Source organism: Stegostoma tigrinum, chromosome 35 (assembly GCF_030684315.1).
Source record: "Stegostoma tigrinum isolate sSteTig4 chromosome 35, sSteTig4.hap1, whole genome shotgun sequence".
Taxonomy (NCBI): Eukaryota; Metazoa; Chordata; class Chondrichthyes; order Orectolobiformes; family Stegostomatidae; genus Stegostoma; species Stegostoma tigrinum.
The window spans coordinates 21,087,703-21,108,444 of NC_081388.1; the positions used below are offsets into that span (position 1 = coordinate 21,087,703).

General features: G+C 43.8%; 1 protein-coding gene across 14 annotated transcripts in view; it reads right to left on the bottom strand.

Moving 5' to 3' along the window:
* LOC125447595 (BTB/POZ domain-containing protein 8-like) overlaps positions 1-20,742 on the bottom strand; it is a 71,619-nt gene that overhangs the window by 22,919 nt on the left and 27,958 nt on the right. The window contains exons 1-3 of one of the 14 annotated variants that reach the window (XM_048522141.2): positions 16,536-16,621; positions 15,157-15,214; positions 720-1,200 (exon numbers count right to left, since the gene is read on the bottom strand). In XM_048522141.2, coding sequence (XP_048378098.1) covers positions 720-1,191 — 472 coding nt within the window. In that variant the 5' untranslated portion in view covers positions 1,192-1,200; positions 15,157-15,214; positions 16,536-16,621. Of the gene's footprint in view, positions 1-719; positions 1,261-15,156; positions 15,215-16,041; positions 16,166-16,535; positions 16,645-20,742 lie in introns of those variants that run through there. The other 13 variants (XM_059639953.1, XM_048522138.2, XM_048522135.2 and 10 more) reach the window with 13 other exon arrangements.

Consider the following 20,742-nt stretch of genomic DNA (forward strand, 5'->3'; position numbering starts at 1 on the left):
GGAGATTTACAAGGACGCCACCCAAGCTGTGAGGGAAAAATTAGACAGGCTGCGGTCATCATCCTTGGAGCAGCAAAGATTGATTGTGTGGGGGGGGGGGGGGGGGGGGGGGGGAGGAGAAAGAGAACCTGATGGTCACACAAAAATAGCGGCTTTCCTATCAGTGATGCGAATAACCAGATGGCACAGATTTTGAAGAAAAGTTCAGGTAGAAAGCTGCAAGGAAATTTGAACAATATTGTTAGAGATGAGGCTGGAAGTCACTGCCTGAAGGAACAAAGTCAGAACTTTATATTCCTGTAGAATTTTGATGATTATCAGAATTAAAATCACACCATTCACAACTACAGATTGGGAGCTGGAAAAAAATGCACTTAGTCTCATGTAGTCAAAAATCTTTGACCAGAATGGACCCAGTAGGTCCAATGGCCTTCTGTGCTATAAAATGACAGAAGCAACTGTACAGGGATATTGCAACAAGATCCCCCAAGCTGGATAAAGTTGGGAAAATGTACAATCCCTCCTTAGACCAATATTTCAGGTTATGTTTCAAATTAAAAACAATACCAAGGTCCAACATCTTAAAACAGAAGAGACGTGGGGAAGAGGGTTAGAAAGGGAAAGACCTGGATCTGTGAATGATGTGGAATATCATCTCTGAAGAACGGAAGAGCAAAAAAATATAAAAGAGGGTGCGGAAAGTGGGTGTATTGACTTACCTGTGGAGCTGGGCCGCAGTGGAGTTGGATTCTTCCCTTGAGCAGCCGCCTTGGGGATGGCTAGCCCCCGCTTGCTTGGTCCTCCAGCCTTCCCCATTGCAGAGATGGAATCACCATTTGCATTTCCAGCATGCACCCCACTCACATGTTCCTTTGTCACCTTGGCATCCAGTTTCTTCTCCATGATTTTAGCATGAGATGACATGCAAGATCCAGGTGAGGTTTGTACTGAGGAAACTCTTTGCTTTTGCTCAGTGACCTTTTTACTGCCACTGAGCACTCTGTGGGGTGTGGAAGCTGGGCGACTGGAGATTGGTTGTCTATTGCCCTTGATACCAGCCTTGGGCAGACTTCCACTGGGCAGCTTCAGACCTGGTTTGGCCGACCCATTTGTTTGGTTGTTCAATGAACTTTTCACCACTGTTGTTGCTTGGTCAGAAGTGGCTGGCCTTTCAGAGCCTTCTGTGTCCATGGTGTCTTTCTGGAGAGGGGGAGAACAGGGTGGCTATCAAATAGACTCCAGCAGCAGAAAGGGACACTGCTGAAAGTAAGAACAGTACAATTAAAGAATGCATCCAGGATAAGCCAAAAAGAACACAGTAACATTCAAAAGCCAGCCTGCAGTTTCCTCCTTTTTATTTTAGATTATTAAGTTTTGCTCAGAGTGGGTTGTGATGGTGTCACAAGTAACTAAAGCCGACCACAGATCAGTCCAATTACTACCAGCAGAAACATCATTTTAGAATCAGAATCCCTACACACTAGAAGAGGCCATTCAGCCCATTGACTGTGCGCTGACCCTCTGAAGAGCATCCCACCCAGACCCTTGTTACCCAACAGTTACCATGACCAATCCACCCAGCCTGCATTGCTTTAAGGCCTTGCTTTCCCGCCACATGGAGGGTAAATCAAATATCTGAGGCTTGATTCTTGCTGTGCAAACGGGTCTACAAAGGTGGAGAGTCTTTTCAAAGTCCCTACAGTTTAGGAAACAAACTTGCCACCCAATTTCCCCTGTCCTCCTGCTGCTCAACTCAGCCCCCAGCATTCCTTTGGAGTCACAGAGGATTGTTCAGCAAATACAGAGCTAGAACTCTGATCAGAGGGCCATGGTGACAAGTGGACCTTAGACTGTTGCTCTGATGCAACAGACAAACCTCAAAAAAGTCCATTTCACATTATTAGAGCAATTCTGTTAGCACCTCCACTGAATGGAGTTCTGCAGGATGTGGCATAAAGAAGACCAGGATCTACATAGACAGCATCATTGTCAGACCAAGAAGCAGCAAATCTGCTGCAAATTGATGCCAGATGTCCTTTAAAAACAAAACATACAACACTCTTCAATACGAAGCTAAACCTGGGGCATTCAGGATATTGAGTACTGTGTTCTAAACCAGCCAGTGCCCCTTCTCTGTAGATGCCACTTGATTTTTTTGTGGCAAAACACAGTCACACCATCTCAGGATGGGCTTGGAGGAAGATTCGAACTGGGTCACTGGACTGATGGCCTAGTCTGGTGGTAATTCCTTGTGGAATGTAGAATTTTTAAAAAAACTTGAAGTGGCAGACCAATGTTAGTTGGAACTCCAAGGAGGTGTTTAGTATCCCATTCAGGGGCTAAAGGCAAATATTATTGAAGGCATTGGGAAAAGGATTAAATTTTAAACAAAGACAAGACAAAAAAGAAAATGAACCAGGAGGTGCTAAGGCTGGCCAGGAGTACAGAAGAGCACTGATTGTACTAGCCTAGAATGAAATATACAGAATGCTAGTGTGAACCACTGAGAAAAGCTAAATGCAGTAAGTTGCAAGACACATGTTGCAATGTTTTGAATTGGGGTTGGCTGGTACTGTGCAGCTGGCTGGCTTGCAGTGATGAGTGAATTTAGTTTCCACACCAGCTGGGGTTGTCCTGAAGGACTCTCCTTTTCAAGATCTCCCTTCATCTGAATAGTCACTCTCTGGCTAAACCATCAGTTCTCTCATGACAGCAGACTTATGGTCCAGTAGGGTTATAGCTACTTCACCTTTTCAATATTTTAAATCAAAAAGCTAGGAGCTCTCTGTAACCCAGCAATATTGGTTTTATACTTCATGGTGATAAAGACTAGTTTGTTACACGTGGACCAGAAACAGTTAACTTGTTTCTACCAACTTAAGCAAGCTGAGAGATAACAGCTCCCATGAGGAGACTAACATGGCATTACAGTATTAACTGCAAATGCCTGCTTTATTAAAAGTCAGGCAATAGTATTTGGACTAATGAGCTATTCAGTCGGAAGTAGCACAACCTTTGTCAACTTTATTCCTTTCTATTTTATTTAAAAGAGCAGAAGATAGAGTCAGATCTTTCATATTCCTCAGGTCATGGGCTGAGTGGTAACAGTGTCTACATCCGAGGAGCAGAGATGTTGCCATGTCCTCTTAGCCCCTTCCAGCCAACTGCCTCATACAAGGGGAGCCCTGGTCCTGCTTTTTATTTTGAGGGGGGGGGGGGGTGGTTTAAAAGGCTACCAGCCATGGTCATTGTTTGACAACATTCTGGATACTGTGTGTGTGTGGAGGGGGTGGTTGCTGAGGCTAACCAGGAAAACAGGCACTGTTAGATGGAATACAAGTCCTTCCGTATCAAGGACTAAAGTTTAAAGAAATAGTAAGAAGTAGTTTCAAAATATGTACAGCAAAAGAGAAACCACATCTGCCTTCCCCCAAAACACTGTCCAACCTGCGACAGTCTCCCTTGAGGCTAGGTGCCAGCATGAACTGGGTCAGAAAAATGATACTTGAGCCTTTTCCTAAAATATCCCCATTAGCCAGAATGCTGGACTATTTTACTCCTTTGTTCTTAAGAATTTGATTTTAAGTATCTGTACCTAGGTTCCCTTGCAAGATAGCACTGTCGTGAGGGGTCTCAAAGTTTTCACTGCACTTGCTTGAGATAAGGCTATTTCAGTTCGATTCAACCCTGCTGTTAACACACTGTCCATCTGGTCCTGACCATGAAGATCAAGACAAGGTTAATTTAAATAGCCACCTGTCACATGAAAAGTAACAGGTCAAAAAACATTAGCAGTGATATTACCTGATGGAAAGCAGTGAAATAAATGCTGGTTATGATTTGTTTCTGAAAAAGGATTTGCAACTGTTACAATGAAGCAGGAATACACTGGCACTAGCATCCTGTGTTTACATGCAATTAATCAGTGAAAAAGATTCTTGTTGTGTTAGACCTGTAATCACTATATTTCACCCCTGTATTACACAGCACAAAAGCTGTCCAGACAGCTTCTATTAGCATGGGGGGAAATCTTCACTGAGCTCATGTTTTGACATCTGAATGCGAGAAAAGCTATTTCATGCACCAAACAACATTTTAATATGGTTACACTGCAGTAGTTAGTTTGTGGCAACAGTATCTGGCAAAAAAGGCATGCCACCTGAATATATATTTCCAAACAGCAGAAATAGTTTCTCTAACTTATCTAACAAACTATTTCAAAATAGATGAAGGCATCGATGAAATATTGCAACACTGGTGACTGTAGTTCAAAGGAAAAGAATTAAAATCTCACTCAAAATGTTGAGACGTATTACAGTTATTGTATTACTTGCATGCAAAAAAAAAATCAGAGTGCCTAGGCTTGGTACAGAGCTGGCTGAAGAAGTGGAGACCACAAAGATCAGATGTGGAATTTGTGCGGGGTGGTGGGGGAAGGAACGCATGCTGTGTTGCTGAGCAGAGTTCAGGTTATTGAGCAAGAGCAAGCCCCAGGTTCAAGACTTCTGTAGCTCTGCTATCATGAATATTGATTGCTATGCTGTAGCACTCAGAACACAAGGGGGCTACAGTTACATTTAACTTTTGTCTAAAGATCTATTTGCATGCTCAATGACCATGCCACATGTGACAGCTATCAGAAACAGCCCGAGTGAGCAGCTGGAGGGACGGTGTAGGACAGAACAAGGCAACTGGGACCAGTTCTCAGTCAAGACAAAACCTGTACAAGCCAGGCACATTTCATCCCAGGGAACAGGGATTCTTTCCTACAAACTGCTGGCAACACTGAGTTGTTAACAATTACTATGCACCAGAACCCCACATCCCACCCCCCCCCCCGACCCAAATATATTAAGTGGATCTAGACCTTAAGTTAAGGCAAGTGCTGGGCATTTTAGTCCTGAGGCCATTTGATTGGCCAAGCTACCTGATTTTCTCCATGATCATGGCTGGGTGTCCAACTCAATATGCTAATCCTGCTTTCTCCCCATAATCTCAGCTCCCAATTACCCCAGTGCTATATCTAACCACCTTTTGAATACATTCAATGTTTTGGCATCAAATACTTCCTGTGGTAATGAACTTCATCGGCTCATCCTAGTTGTTAGAATAGTAGATTTAACTACTAGAAAAAGGAACTGTTACAATATTGTAACAATCGCTCAAACACATCCTTGGATGGGTGGGTGGCAAATTCAGTAAAAAGAAAGAGGATTGGCTCACATGTCACTCCAGCAGAGAACTCTCAGCTTTTTCCACTGTACCAGAGGCAGGAAGACAGCTTCCACCTCAAGATGCCAGCAGCAACCACCGATTAGAAAAAAATTTAAGAGAAACTCCTGGTTCTGAGAGCTCAAACACATCTATTCAGGCCACTTCTATTGTTGCAACTTCAATCCAAGGTCCCAATCCATTTACAAGCTTCATAGCACCTCTGCCACTAAACCTCAGGAGAAAATTTGCCTCTTCAAGCTATAAGACGTCACAATGTTCAACACAGATTTTTTTTAAAACCAGAAAGGGAAAAAGAAAGACAGGTAAATGGAGTTGAGGATCATCAAATCACTGAATGGTTGAGTCTGTGCCACTGCGGGCTGAATGGCCTACTTTCATTCCTATGTGTTATGTTCTGGAACAGACATCCTTACAGGCACAGTGTGGAGGGGGCTTAAATTGCACACAGACAGGAACCCAAGCTAGAAAAAGAGCGAAAGTAGAAAGCAAATAGAAGGCAGACAAACCAAGGTCTATTAGCACAGGACAAGGACTAAAACAATTAGTGTACTATACATAATCCACATGACATTCACTATAAAAGTGAACTGCACTAAAGACCAAGCTGTACGCGGACATGATACAATTGTGACTAAGACAGGACGACATGTCCATCCTGGGCCTCCTGCAGTGCCACAATAATGCTATGTGAAGGTTGCAGGAACAGCAACTCATTCCATTTGAGAACCCTGCAGCCCAAATGGTATCAATGTGGACTTGACAAGCTTCAAAATTTCCCCTCTCCCAACCGCATCCTAAAACCAGCCCAGCTTGACCCTGCCTCCTTGACTTATCCATCTTCCCTCCCACCTACCCATCCCTCCCTCCTCACTGACCAACTCCCCTACGCTCACTTGTACTGGCTCCATCCCCACCTCCTTGAGATGTCTGTCTTCTCTCCACATATCTGCTTCTCTAACCACCTTCCATCATCACCTCTTTATTTCAAAGCCCTCTTCCCCTCCCTGATTTCTGAAGGGTCCAGTCCAGAAATGTCAGCTTTCTTGTTCAGCCTGTTGTGTTCATCCAGCTCTTGTTATAGAACGTAGAACAGTACAGCACAGCACAGCACAGGCCCTTATCTCAATTCTCCAGCACCTGCAGTTCCTACTATCTCTTGGGACGGGGCTGGTGGGTGGCCAAGCAGGGAATGAAAAGGACTTTATTCAAACTTTAGGAAGGTAGGGCAAGGTGAAGAGCGATGTGGGTGGTGGTGGGAGAAGGAGAAGCGGAAAAGAGGGAAAGGGAAGATATCGCTGCAGGAAATCCAGATGCGGAATTAGCTGGGTGAAGTCAAGGAGCAAGAAAGAGAGAAAGTTGTCAATAGGTCAAACACAGAAATGGAGGTAGGAGATGGCATTTTAAGAGATGTATAAAACGAGGGTGCCACAGTAAGAATGGAAAGTGTAAATCTGCATATATTCCAGACACAGCACACTACTAGTAATGCCGGTGAATTCCCACAGAACGTTCAAGATCAATTGTTAAAAATAGCACTTTTGGAACCAACTGCGGGCTGACTTCTCTAAATTTAAATCATCTTGCAATCAGAAGAATTAAAAATCTTGAGGAACATTAGTGTAACAGAATTGTTTAGTCTACAGTAAGAGAAGTATCCCAATCCAAAGATAGGGCCCGAAACCTGATCAAGGAAACAAAGGGTTGGGGGTTGGAAAGGGGTCCAAGACAATGGGGCCTCCATTAACAGGCACAATGGTGCCTGACATGTGACAAAAATAAATAAGTAAGGACCAAAACGTGTGTGTTACAGGAGTTACATATAGGAAATATAGTCTGGGTGAAAGATGTCAGCTTCTCTCCTATCCCCCACCCCCTTCAGTACCACACCCTGTACGCACAGGAAGTTTGGTTCAACTCAGCTGTCAGTTTGGTCATAACCTGAGATCTGTGTGGGGACTACGGAGCTATCCAACTCAGACTTGCTACAGCCAGAAAACAGCTCAGCACTATAGGTGAGCAGCAGTGCTGTCGGCCAGCAAAAAAAAGGAAACCCTAACAGAGAGAATTCCAATCAGCCCAAAGTTCAACTGCCAAGAACATCAGCAAATGGCTGCAATATTTTAACTACCTGCTCTCCAATTGACCAAGGTTAATAAGTTGTGTTTTGGACTCCCTTATTTCTAACCAAGATGTATTATTACTTGCATTTACTGAATTCACTAAATAAAGCCTGATTAAATTGGTTCCTTTTGATGGAGACTTTGTCTAGAGGGAAATGTTATCCTGAAAAGGAACACATCCTTTCTTGGCAATAACCAAGGGACCAATTCATCTCTTCACAGGGGAGATGCCATACCTGGAACCATAAATAATCCAGCTCCTTGCCCACGATGTAGCAGGAACCTAGGATTTAATTCATTCTAGCCCAGCCCTACCAGCATTATCGTTACTTTAGGGTTAAGACTCATGTACAACAGGGAGTGGGGCAGAAAAATAAAGTGACTCGTGTAGCAGAGATAGTAGGAAATGCTGATTCTTGAAAATCTGAGATAACAAAGGTGTAGAGCTGGATGAACACAGCAGGAAAGCTGATGTTTCAGGCCTAGACCCTTTAGAAACCCTCTGAAGGACGGTCCAGACCCGAAACATCAGCTTTCCTGCTCCTCTGACGCTGCTTGGCCTGTGTTCATCCAGTTCTACACCTTGTTAGTCCCATGACGTGTGTAGCATCCATCTTTGCACAGTGCAATTCCCATGTTGGAATGGGAAAGTATCCAGGAGTTGATGCTGCCACCACCGGCATTGTGCCAGACAAACCTTTAAGCAAAGTGCGTCACGGATGGGAACTCCACTAAGAGCCCAAAGAAATGGAATTACTGCTTTCATAATGACCGTGGGCCCTAATGTCCCAGTTTCACCTGCTTATGTTGTACAGCCTGGAATGACGAGCATTAATTTTATCTACAGCACCCAGTGATAGCTCACATTCCAAACTGATGGCAGTGATTCCCCAGGGTGGGGGGTGGGGGGGTGAATTCAGTGTGAGACAAACTGTAAAACAAAGCTTTGATGTTCTACAGGAAAGAAGTTGTTCTGGTTAAGGGATGTCAGAGACTCAGACTCCCTTCAGCCCAATAAGTCCACACCAACCCACAGAGCATCCCACCCAGGCCCATCCCCCTATAACCACATTCCTGAACACTATGGGACAATTTAGCATGGCCAATCCACCCTAACCTGCACATCTTTGACTGTGGGAGGAAACTGGAGCACCCAGAGGAAACCCACACAGACATGGGGATCACATACAAAACCTCAAACAGTCTAAGTGAAAAAAACTTCAGATTTAAAATGTAGTTATACAGAAGACTATTTGACTTGAAGTGAAGACAATCCGACACTTCTGACAAATTTCAGAGTAGGAATGAGCGCAGGAGCGGCCATTCAGTCCAAAGTGGATTCATTAGTGGTCACATCAAGTGAGACTCCGGCTGCAAGGTAACATGCTTTATTCACAGTCTTGACCACCTTCACCCTTTTCATTCAACAATCTGCCCAGAGTAACGGCAACTCTGCTTCCTGCTACCTTTTCAAGAAGATCCAACACTCGGCCATCCAAAGGAATTGAGCCCCAGTGTGGTTTCAGTAGGTGACTTTGGAATACTGAGGAATGAAGTGTAGATATCCGCAAGAATGTGGTGGTGACCTCTTCGCATATATTCTGGTAAGACCCCCAAAAGGTTTTTAATTCAAAGTTGTCTCTTACTCTAAGCTCCAATAGATACTGTGATCTGTCAAACCTTTCCTCAAGCCCCATCCAATGCAAGTACAAATCTAGTAACCCTTCTGAACTGCCATGTTTACCACCTTTAAAAATGATGAAAACTGCAGACTGTACTCCAGATGTGGTCCCATCAGTCTCCTGTATAAACACTTTCACAATATCCTTCGACATGGCACCTTAAATACTACTTCCCAACAGTTCAATAAGTTAGTTACACAAACCCTTTTCACAAAGCACATTAACACTGCCTCATTTAGCCAAATACCCAAAAATCAAGAGGTCTCTGTAGTCCCACCAGACCAGACCTCAGATACAAAAACACTGTCATTTAACTCAAGGGTCACCACACCACAGGCAGATCAAGGAGAATCCTTCATAGCCACATCAGCCATTGTGGTAAGTGGACTTGTGCTGTACAGAATAAGAAGGACAATTAAAACAGATGCAAAAGGAATTTCTCCCAGAGGGCAGTGATCTCTGGAATCCCCTGCAAGCTCAGTCACAGCTATTGAAATAGATGGAAATTAGACTACAAGCGTACACAGAGGGATACGAGGTGGCAGGAGGAGCCACGACTTGCGACAGATCCCTTGTTGAAAGACAGATCAGGCTTAAGGGGCTGAACTGCCTTCTGTTGCCAATCCTTGCAGCCTCGTTTCAACTCCAGTTTAGTTGGATTTCAAATTCTATCATCTGCTATGGGCACCACAGTGGCCAAGTGGTGGAGATGTACATTAGAACCAGAATTCCTACAGCATGCAAAGAGGCCACCGAGCTTGTACTGACCTTCTGAAGAGCATCCCACCCAGAACTTGTCCCTACAGCCCTGCATTTCCTATGGCCAATCCGCCCAACCAGCACATCACTTGGACTACAGAAGGAGACCCAAGCACCCAGAGGAAACCCACACAGACATGGGGAGAACATCTATGTTGAGTTTGCATACAGTCATGAGGGTGGAATCAAACCTAGGCCCCTGGCACTGTGAGGCAGCAGTGCTAACCACTGAGCCACTGTAAAATCTGTTCTAAGCAGGAACAGGGCTGAAAGAGGTCAAGGAAAGAATTCCAAAATTTTAGGCAGCTGCCAATGCTGGACCAGGGACAATAAGAAAATGCATTAAAAGAGACTTTCTTCATTGATTGAATGTCAAATAACAAACTGTTATGATTTCACTGGCATTTGATCATCTTTAGAAGGTATACATCAAGTCAATTCAATATTTGCATTCAACAGCAAAATGATTTAGAAAGGGATCAGGCAGTTTTGCGTCAGGTAAAATTTGGGGCATTGGTCAATTAAGATACTAATTTGAGGATTCCAATCTCAAACAGAACAAACTATATCACACTAGAAATTGGGTTGGAGCTAAACCAAATTAGATGTTACAATTAACACTAAATTAAAACCAGGTCAGTACACTAGCTGCTTACCAGCTCTAGTAATCTCACTGCCCATCCTTGTATTTTAGCTGCGAGTATTGTCGAGAATACGCTCGGGCAGTTTGAATCTCAAACTAAACGTGGAGAAGTCTCCGTTTCCCTTGCTCCCAGGCAACAAGGACTCGGCATCAGGCCAAAGCACAGAATGTTAAGAGATACGTTTACATTTTGTACAATTTCAAGTACACATTCACTTGTGACCATGCCGTGCCCATTCAACAATGTTACCGCTCAAAAGGCAAGGTAGCTGCCAACTGATTGGCCAATTCTGGCTGAATCACATGACCTCCCTATCAGAATTTCCATGAGCAACTTCTGCCGATTGGCAAGTGAACAATTATCCAACTGAACATTTGTAAACTGAGGATTCATCTCATTCCATAACCAATCGTTTAAAAAGTAATCAAAATTCTTTTAAAGAGAGCAGGCAATTTTAATACTGTTACTATCCTCTCACACGTTGCTCCAAATGACTGAGATTTTGTTGTTAGACATACAAGGAATTTCATTCCCCTCGGTTGCTTGGGGTCACATCACTACTTCAGCTCCTGTCAGACTAGCTCAAGGTGATAGGTTATTCTGCTGATGGTGGTGCAGGCCTGGGATTGATCTGCTTGTCCACCAACAAGCATTTTTTTAAAAAAAGTCAAAACAGCATCATTCAAAAACCAGATTAAAAGGCTAAATTCAGCTCTAGGATAGAAAGGAATTTCTCAAGGTATTGCAGTACAGAGGATTCAGCCTGAGTCTGTTATTAGATTGTGCATAACACATTAAAGCTGGAGGCTAACTTCACTCGTTTGACATCCAATTATATTGCACAGACAGACATTCATTTTAGATAGGATGAGGAGAGTTTAAGACCCAAATGGGAACCAACAGATCATCTGATTAAACATCAGTTCATGGAAACAGATTGTCTCTTTAGACAAATAACCAGTCACATCTCATCGGCCAAAGCCTCAACTAAGAAAGCCATGCAGTACCGGTTTATAATCTACCATTTTATAAGTGCTTTTAAAATTGCCCTTCTCTAAACTCAAATAATGAACGTAAGTTAGAGGTACCCCAAAATTTGATGGTGTTTTCCCTATACCACAGCAACTGTTCCCAACAAACGTCACTGGGGAAAAAATATCATAAATATCTTGTTGCACTTTCCTGGTCCAGATCAGTCAACAGGACAGGGTTGGACAAATACACAATTATAACTAGATTCCATTAAAAAACAACAGCTCCAGACAGATTAAATTGAGCTCCTTCAGAACATCTATCATCCTGTTGGCAAAAAAAATCAATTCATTCTAATTAGAAATAGAGGCTCAAGAGCCCTAGAGGATGCAATATCCTTTGTCAGAATCTACACCAATGATACGGCACTCAAGAGCAGAGAGAACTCACTGCTGAAACCACCACCCCCACCAGCAACCCTATGTGTAGGTTTGACATAAAGCTGCTGAGTCTTCAGATCTGAAGCAGTACCTAATAGATGCAAACAATTTAACAGATGCTACTCTCAACTGCAGTCCTAGCCATCTTCCAAAGCAACATCCTGACGGAAAACTCTTCTTCCCCTAGTCCTACGTTAGAATGCCAGACCAATTTGCTTTTTGCAGTGAAGTTCAACTGCAATCTCTGTTCCAGACAAAGTAAAATAAAGAGGGATGAGAACAGAATACACCATCTGTTAGTTTGCAGAATTCTGTTATACAAGCAATGGGGCAACCTTGTGATGTCCTACCACTGCACATCACTGAGCTTAAATAGCACAGTATGTATGTATGGAGCTAAAACTCTTACACTCTAGAGGAACACCAGGACACTACAATCTAGATTCAGGCTCACATGGATTATGTGGACATGAACCCGAGATTATTAGTTTAATAATTTCCCCAAGGTAACTACAAGCACTATGTGGTCTGTTAGCATGCATCAACAATATTGGACACTCATGTACAGCAGCATTACTGTTATGTAAAAAAATTTGACAATCTTTATTTTGCCTCAAGGAGTCTGCAAAAGAACCCAAACACCACATGGCTTTAAAATAAAAAGACTCAGCTCAAATCCAAACTGAACAGGGAGCTATCAGAACAGTCTTCTGCCTTTCTAATCCATGGCTCCACATGCAAGGGAGGTGCTAGGGACTCTCAGTTAGCTAACTCTTCTTTTAAGAAAGGGACGGTCCTGAGGCATTATAGACACTATTAAACAAACATTAATACCAAAACAGCACCATTTATACCAGCGACCAGAAGCTTGGACAAGAATCAAGTTCCAAGGCAGCAACTTGAGTTGAAACAAAGGAGCAAGAGAGTTTGGAACGCAGGCATCTGAAGCTACAGTTATTAATTAGAGGCATTAAAATGGGGAAGCATACGGAGTGTTGAGATCAGAGGGCTGACGATAACAAGGGACAAGGCCAGAGGATTTCAAACCCACAAGATTTTATTCAAGCTTTGCCAGACTGTTGATTGTGTAAGTCAAGTAAACAATTAGTTAGTTTTAGGAGAAGGGGAAATAGACCACATCGCTCCTTTCAGTGCAAGGACAACATTAGAACAGCATTGCAAACCCAAGGTATGAGCACTTCATCCAGTAGAATTTTTAAACCAAAGATATTTTAAGACAAAAATCAATTCTGGAAAAATAAAGCTATTGGAGTGGACAACCACCCTGTGAATACAGTTTCTATTTGGTCAGCTGTAGAATTATGGATCAGGATACCTGCTGCTGTGAAATGCTATGGAGGAAAAAAACCCAAGCTGCAGGGGAGGGGCAAGAGCAGCTGAGGCCTAATATTAAAGTGCTCCTGGTTAAGAGTAACTATCAGGTTCCTTTTAATTCATTAAGTATGGAGAAATTGGAGTTCATTTCTTTAAATTCAGATTACTTTGTCTAAAGAACTAACCCACTTGTGCACTCGGAAATCAAGTCTCAAACAGAACTCAGGAACAATGCTGAGTTATGACAATAAATTCCTCACCACCACGCTGCCCTTCATCCACTTCTGATAGCCCTCTCCTCCAAAAAGTTACCTGCCTTGAGCAGATTGATAAAAGGTACCATGGCTTTAATTCAAGTGAGATCTCATCAGGATCGTGACCAATGTTTAGGCATCAACCAAACTCACTAAAATAGTTAAGTACCAAAATCAGTAACAACCAAAAAAACTGCCACGCTGTAAATAAAAGGAACACAAACAGAAATGGCTGGAAAAGCTCAGCAAGTCTGACAGCATCCGTGAAGGAAAAAAAAAAATCAGTTAACGTGTCAGGTTGAGTGACCCTTCCTCAGACTCAAACACTAACCCTGATTTTTTTGTACTGATCAGTAATCAAGTGGACAGCACCTTTGGTCCATGTCAACCAGATATCCTAAATAAATCTAGTCCCATTGGCCAATATTTTGCTCATATCCCTCTAAACCCTTCCTGTTCACATACCCATCCAGATGCATTTTAAGTGTTTAACTGTACCAGCCTCCACCACTTCCTCTGGCACCTCACTCCATACATGCACCACCCTCCATGAGCAAAATCTCTCACCTTAAACCTACAACGCTAGTTCCGCACTCCCCTACCCGACGTGGGACCTTGTGAATCTGAAACATGAAGGTTGTCTCCTCAGATTGCTGAATCTTGTCTTTTTTAAAAAAACTCTCAGAACACACTTTAACTGAAGCATCTACTTGTACTCAAAAAGGCACTATGTAAATGAGAGTTGTCTCCAGTCACCCACATTCTAAACAACCCAACTCTTGAGGAAAAACAAACCAGGTTTTACAAGCACTGGCCACAGACACTACTAAGTCATCCCACAAATTGATGTCACAGGCTTTAATTAGGGCAATTAAGTTGGTGATTAGTTTCAGCTTCATAAAGGGAGTCTCACTTGGATTCTCCAGCATCTGCAGTTCCCATTATCACTCACTTGGATCTGCCTTATGCAAAAAAATTCCTGTCAAATTTACACAACAGCTACAGTTCATAACCTTTTACTTCCAAAGTGTTAAACATGAACTTGGATCACTTCACAACACCATGAGGTGGGGGGGTGGGAGGGTTACAGTACAGGCCCCTGGCACTGTTGGATCTGTGCAGAACAGAGGGGGGCTCAGTCTACACAGTGACTGTCATCTCCAAGCTGAGACAAGCCTGTTCCTAAAGAACTGATGTACTCCAGAGAGGGACTAATAAAGTCACAGGAGAAAATGAGGGATAGTGGGAGATGGCGAGGGGAAGGGAGGGTGGTAAAATCACCCGTCCTATACAGGAAACAGCAGCAAGCAACTGATCAGTTACAGAACGTGGCAACAACAACTTTAGCAAGGGGAAACCCATAAGGGACAGCAAGGGAGAGCTGTTTGACTGGGGGAGGGCAATAGCAGGACAAGCTACCTCAGTAGACATCTTCCACCTACAACTGATAGGAATCAATGTTCACCAAGTGGTTTGACCTGATTACACTCACCATTTCTTGCAGATTACCTTTACAAAAGAGACTAGATACATACTAAAATGGTTAAACATCAAACTCCCAACATATTTCTGCACTAGTGTTTCAACTGTTTAAGCAGAAAAGGTTGGGGGTGGGGACAGCACACCAGGGTAAGATATAGCCTCCACAAACCAATTACAAAACAATAATTAAAATTTTAAGACTGAACTAAAGCCATTGCAGTAGAGAAACAAACCTCAGGATTTAACTCTTCCTAGATCCAAAAACCAGTCAGTTCCAATGCTAGTTCCTCACTGAAACAAAAACCAAAAAGAAATCATAGCCTTTTAAAAGATAAGTGCTTATCTACAATAAGCTGCAACCAAAAGACCTACACCTTATATTGCTTAGATTACATCCAGCAGAACAAAGAGGCTAGTGTAATAATTTATTACTACAGAGACAACAGGGGAAAAATAGTTCACTAAATTATTGTGCAACTAAAAAAGATTCACCTTCAGTTATCCAGTGGCATAATTATAAAAAGCAGCATAACTGTTTAGCTGAAATTCCTTCTACTTCACAAGGCTTCAACAATAAGTCAGATTCTCAAGATCATCCAAAAAATGCTTCAAATATTAAAGGGCTCTGCATTAAAATTCCAGCCACACATTCACAACAAAAACATGGGGACAAGATCCCTAGGTGGACAAGAGGTGGGTTACAACATTCTTCTTTTCACAGCCAACAGTAACACTAAAAAGACATCCATAATACACAGACCTTCCAGCAACAGTACCGCACCTCCCCCCGACCCACAGAAGGCCACTACTGTTAAAAAGGTGAAGCTGTCAAATAAAGAAAAATGCAAATGAAATTTGGGAAATACCAGAAGGCATTTTTAAAAAGAGATGCACTAACTGTTTAGCCACATGATTCTAGTTTTAGAAACTAAATCCTATTTTACAACTCAGTGCCTATGCACTTTACAGAGCCTCTAATCAGAATAAGACCCCTAGCCCCATTTCACTAAATCACACATTCACCCTCATTTTCTTTCTCTCTTTCCCACCCCATTATCTTCACAGACCCTGGTAAAAGCAACATAACATTGCAGCATACCAAGCAGGAGTAAACTCACCTGCTTCTACCCCTCGAGTGTCACAAAGGCTAAAGAAGCTACTGCAACCAGCAGAATAGGGAGTGAACAGACACAAGCACTAGCTCCTGGTGGGCAGGGTTAAACTGGGAACTGCACTAAACAAATCAGAAGCCTCACAAAACCTGCTGCCATCACATCCAATTGGCTTGTACCTCAAATCTGAACCAATGAGGTAATCTTGTTGATGTGGACAATACTCAATTAGAATTGACCGAAAGGATTGGATCCAAACAGGCAGAAATCGTCCCCTCCCCCTCAACACACACACACACACACACACACACACACACACACACTCTCCCTACCCATCTGCTGTTCCCACACATTCATTCTCAGCGGTTTTACAGCAGCTGTTCTACAATCACCACCTCCAGCTCACACCCTGAATTCCACCCCCACCCCCGCCCCACCCCCTTGTGACTGAGCAGTCCTGGCTTTAACTCAGTCCCTATCTCTGTTGCTAGCACTCTCACCTCTCAGTCTGAAGGCTGTGTCTTTACATCTTATTCTGAAGTCTCCGAGCCCGCTATACAGACTGGCATCTGCCCACCTCAGGTGCTGACAGAACGTCACACTGTCGCTCTTTAGCTGTGGCGTGGAACTGACGCTCCCACGTGTTCGGGGAGGGGAAGCACAAAAGATTCCATGGCACTGTCTCATGATTTGTTTTGATTTGATTTATTATTGTCCATGTACCTGGGTACAGTGTACAGTTCTGTTTTGTGTGCAGTACAGGCAGATCATACCATACAAAGTGCATTAGGGTAATCGAACAGAGTGAGGAATATAATGTTATGGCTGCAGGGAGGGTGCACAAGGGGTGATACTAACATCAAGTTTAAAATCTGAGAGGTCCATTCAGAAGTACTGCATTAATTTGGGATGTCTGGATGGCATGGACAAGTTGGACCTAAGGGTTTCTTTCCATGCTGTATGACTCTAAGTACAGCAATAGTGGGGAAGAAGCTGTTCTTGAATCTGTTGGTGTACATGTTTAAACTTTTTTATCTGCTGCATGTTGAGAAAATTGAGGAGAGCTCTACCAGCACCCACATTGATATTTGTCCCTCAACAGGCTTCACTGAAACAGATCAGTCTCACGTGGCCAGTTATGTAAGCTTGCTGTGTGCAACCTGACTTCTCTTCCATTATAAAAATGACTAGGGCATGCGCTTGTGGTACAGTGATAGTGTCCCTGCTGCTGAGCTGGGAAGCCCAGGCTCAAGTCCCTCTGATGAAGGGTCCAGGCCCGAAACGTCAGCTTTTGTGCTCCTGAGATGCTGCTTGTCCTGCTGTGTTCATCCAGCCTCACATTTTATTATCTTGGAATTCTCCAGCATCTGCAGTTCCCATTATCTCTCAGGCTCAAGTTCCACCTGCTATAGAGATGGATAATAATATCTCTCAACAGGCTAATTCAGAAATATCAATACCAGTGACTAACAGCACTTCAACAAGTCAGGAGCACAAAAGCTGACGTTTCGGGCCTTGACCCTTCATCAGAGAGAAGGGTCTAGGCCCGAAATGTCAGCTTTTGTGCTCCTGAGATGCTGCTTGGCCTGCTGTGTTCATCCAGCTTCACACTTTGTTATCTTGGATTCTCCAGCATCTGCAATTCCCATCATCTCTGAGTACTTCAACAAGTGCTTTCCAAACACTTTCTAAAATGCAGATCTTCCTTTTCCTTTGAAAAGGGCCAGACTTTAAATCTGTGAGCTCAGCCTCAGCTGTTAAAGGGCCAGACTTTGAATGTAGGAGCAAATTACAGCCAATGTATTTGGCTCCAAGCATGCTCACTCACTCTCTGTATCTCTATCCCTCTGTTGGGGGCAGTGACGCTCTGGATGTGAGTTGGACCTCATCTTTCAAGGATCAGTTGTAACACCTGATGTCATTATTCTCACAGAGGCGTGAGGAAAGGGCTCACTCTTCGATAAATATCTGTCAAGCCCTAAAGCCGTTTTCAGCCAATGAGATCTTTGGAAGTGCAGTGGCTGTTCTAATGCAGAACACATGCTGTATTTGTCTGCCTATGTAAAAAAACACTCAATCCCTTTCCATGGACAGACCAAGTCCTGACATCTCATCAGTGTCTGTGCCAACCTTTTCAGGCCTTTCATTCTCCTTCCTTGACTCCAGATATGTTCTGGTCTCTTTGCATAGAACATAGAACAGTACAGCACAGTACAGGCCCTTCGGCCCTCATTGGTGTGCCAAACTATTATTTTACTCAAAGATCAAGCCACACTGCATACCCTACATTTTACTGTAGTGAGTGTGCATGATAAATGAACTGTTTCCAGGTGTCACAGTTGAGAAAGGAGAGGGGAAGTAAAAATATTAGGGGGATGTAGTTTCAGGATTTGATAGGGTCCGGGGGTGGTGGGGGGGAGATATTTTCTCTGCTGGTGGGGACAGGGTCCAGGACGGGGGACAGAGCTTAAACTCTGTGGTGTCAGGAAGCACTACTCCATCTGGAATTCTGACCCCAAAAAGCAGCTGGGCCTCTTGAGGCCATCAAAAATATTGAACCAATTTGATAAAATCAGAAGACAACAAAATGTGAGGCTGGATGAACACAGCAGGCCAAGCAGCATCCCAGGAGCACAAAAGCTGACGTTTCGGGCCTAGACCCTTCATCAGAGCCCCTGGGATGCTGCTTGGCCTGCTGTGTTCATCCAGCCTCATATTTTGTTGTCTTGGATTCTCCAGCATCTGCAGTTCCCATTATCACTGATAAAATCAGAATTAGGTTTTAGAATTCGGTCAGAATTTGGTTTTATTGCCATAAGTACTCAAATGCAGGAACACAGTGAAAAATGTACCAAGCACCATTCTCTGACACCATCTCAGGAAAAAAGAGCCCCGAAATGAAATAGTGATGGGTTATTGTTGTTGGGGGGTTAAGGGGATATCAAACCAAGGCAGGACAATGGAGCCAAGATCCAGATCAGCCAGCATGCAACTGGATATGGACAGAATAGGTTTGAGAGGCAGAGTGGCCTCCTCCGGTTCTCAATATTTTCTGAGGAGATCCGTGCAGCCAGTGAGACACTCAGTCTGCTGCACAGAAAGCTTCATTCCTCAGGAACTGAAACAGATAACACATGAGGTTGTAGACTTGCTCACTGACCCGGTGGGTTTGATTTCAGACGCTTCATCACCCTGCCAGGTAACACCGTCAGTGTGCCTCTGGTGAAGGATAGGTGCTCTGTCCCACTCGTTATTTATTCGCCTGGGTTTGTTGCAGCTCCATAAGTGTACCCAAACCTACCAACTCAGCGAGCAAGTCTACGCCCTCACCCACAACCCGAGCTACAAATCTTCTCGAAAACTTTAAATTAACACGTCCATGCCAGGATGTAGCTCCTCTTGTGTTGCCGGGAGCAGATTAGGAAGAGTGAATGTGAGAATGTTCCCTGATAAGCAGATAGTGCTTTTGTGTTTGTTTTGAAAATGATTATTGTTTGAGTACCACTGATCAGATAACTGCAGGGTTGAAACGCCAGTAGTTGTTAATTACTTCCCCTGCCTTGGCTGGGAATCGTGACAGAACCAGCAATTTAGATTTCCAGATATTGTCCTCACTAACCCATTCAGAGATGTCATGACACACCTCCCGGAGCAGGTGGGACTTGTACCTGAGTCCCCTGGCTTGGAGGCAAGGACACTACCACAAGGACAACTCTCCCACAGAACTTTAGATTGATATGATGCATGATAAAAATCCTGAGACACATCAGTGAGCAATAATTGGCCCTCCAGGAGATATGATGTTAAATGACCAAATAATCCAAGTGGTGTGACTTAGGGGAGTGTCTGAATGGAATATAGGGACAAGGAGCGGGGGTGGGGGCAGGGAAGCAAGGCCATTCGACCCATTAAGGCTGCTCCACCATTCAACTCGGTCATGACAAAGCTTCAACCTCAACCCTCAGTTCCCTGCAATATCTCCATATTGTGTGCAGTTTTGGTCTCCTGGTCTGAGGAAAGAAATTCTTGCTATTGAGGGAGTTCAGCAAAGGTTCCCCAGAACAATTCCCAGGATGGCATGGCTAACCAGTGAAGAAAGACTGGATCGACTGGGCTTGTAGTCACCGGAATTTAGAGCAATGAGGTGGGATCCCATAGAAACATATAAAATCCCGATGAGACTGGACAGGCTAGATGTGGGAAGAAATGTTGGGGAATTCCAGAACGAGGCGTCACAGTCTAAGAGGTAAGTCATTCAGGACTGAGATGAGGAAGAATTTCTTCACTCAGAGAGTTGTGAATTCTCCCATAGGAAAAGATTAGGAGCAGCTGACAACACTCCAGCTCTCTAGCAGCCAGCCCCATTCGGGGAGAGAAGATCCCAGGTTCCCAGCTGCAGTGTGTAAACAGCTCGAGAGAGAGGGAGAGAGAGAGAGAGAAAGGCTCCAGCCCTCGTTTCCACAGTGCCTGCAGGTATTTTTCCTAGAGGCAGACACGGAGCATCAGAGCTTTGTTCATTACCTCACCTGACAGTCCCCAGTTACACTGTCGCCTTGGGAATCACTCACTGCCTCCATTAACCCCACACAGACCATAGTCTGTCCTCACCAAACTGCTGTGTATCTATTAACCCCGACATGCCCCACAGTATCCACCCTGGAAACTCACTGTGTTCATCAACCCCTTCTCTTAACCCCCTCCTCTCAC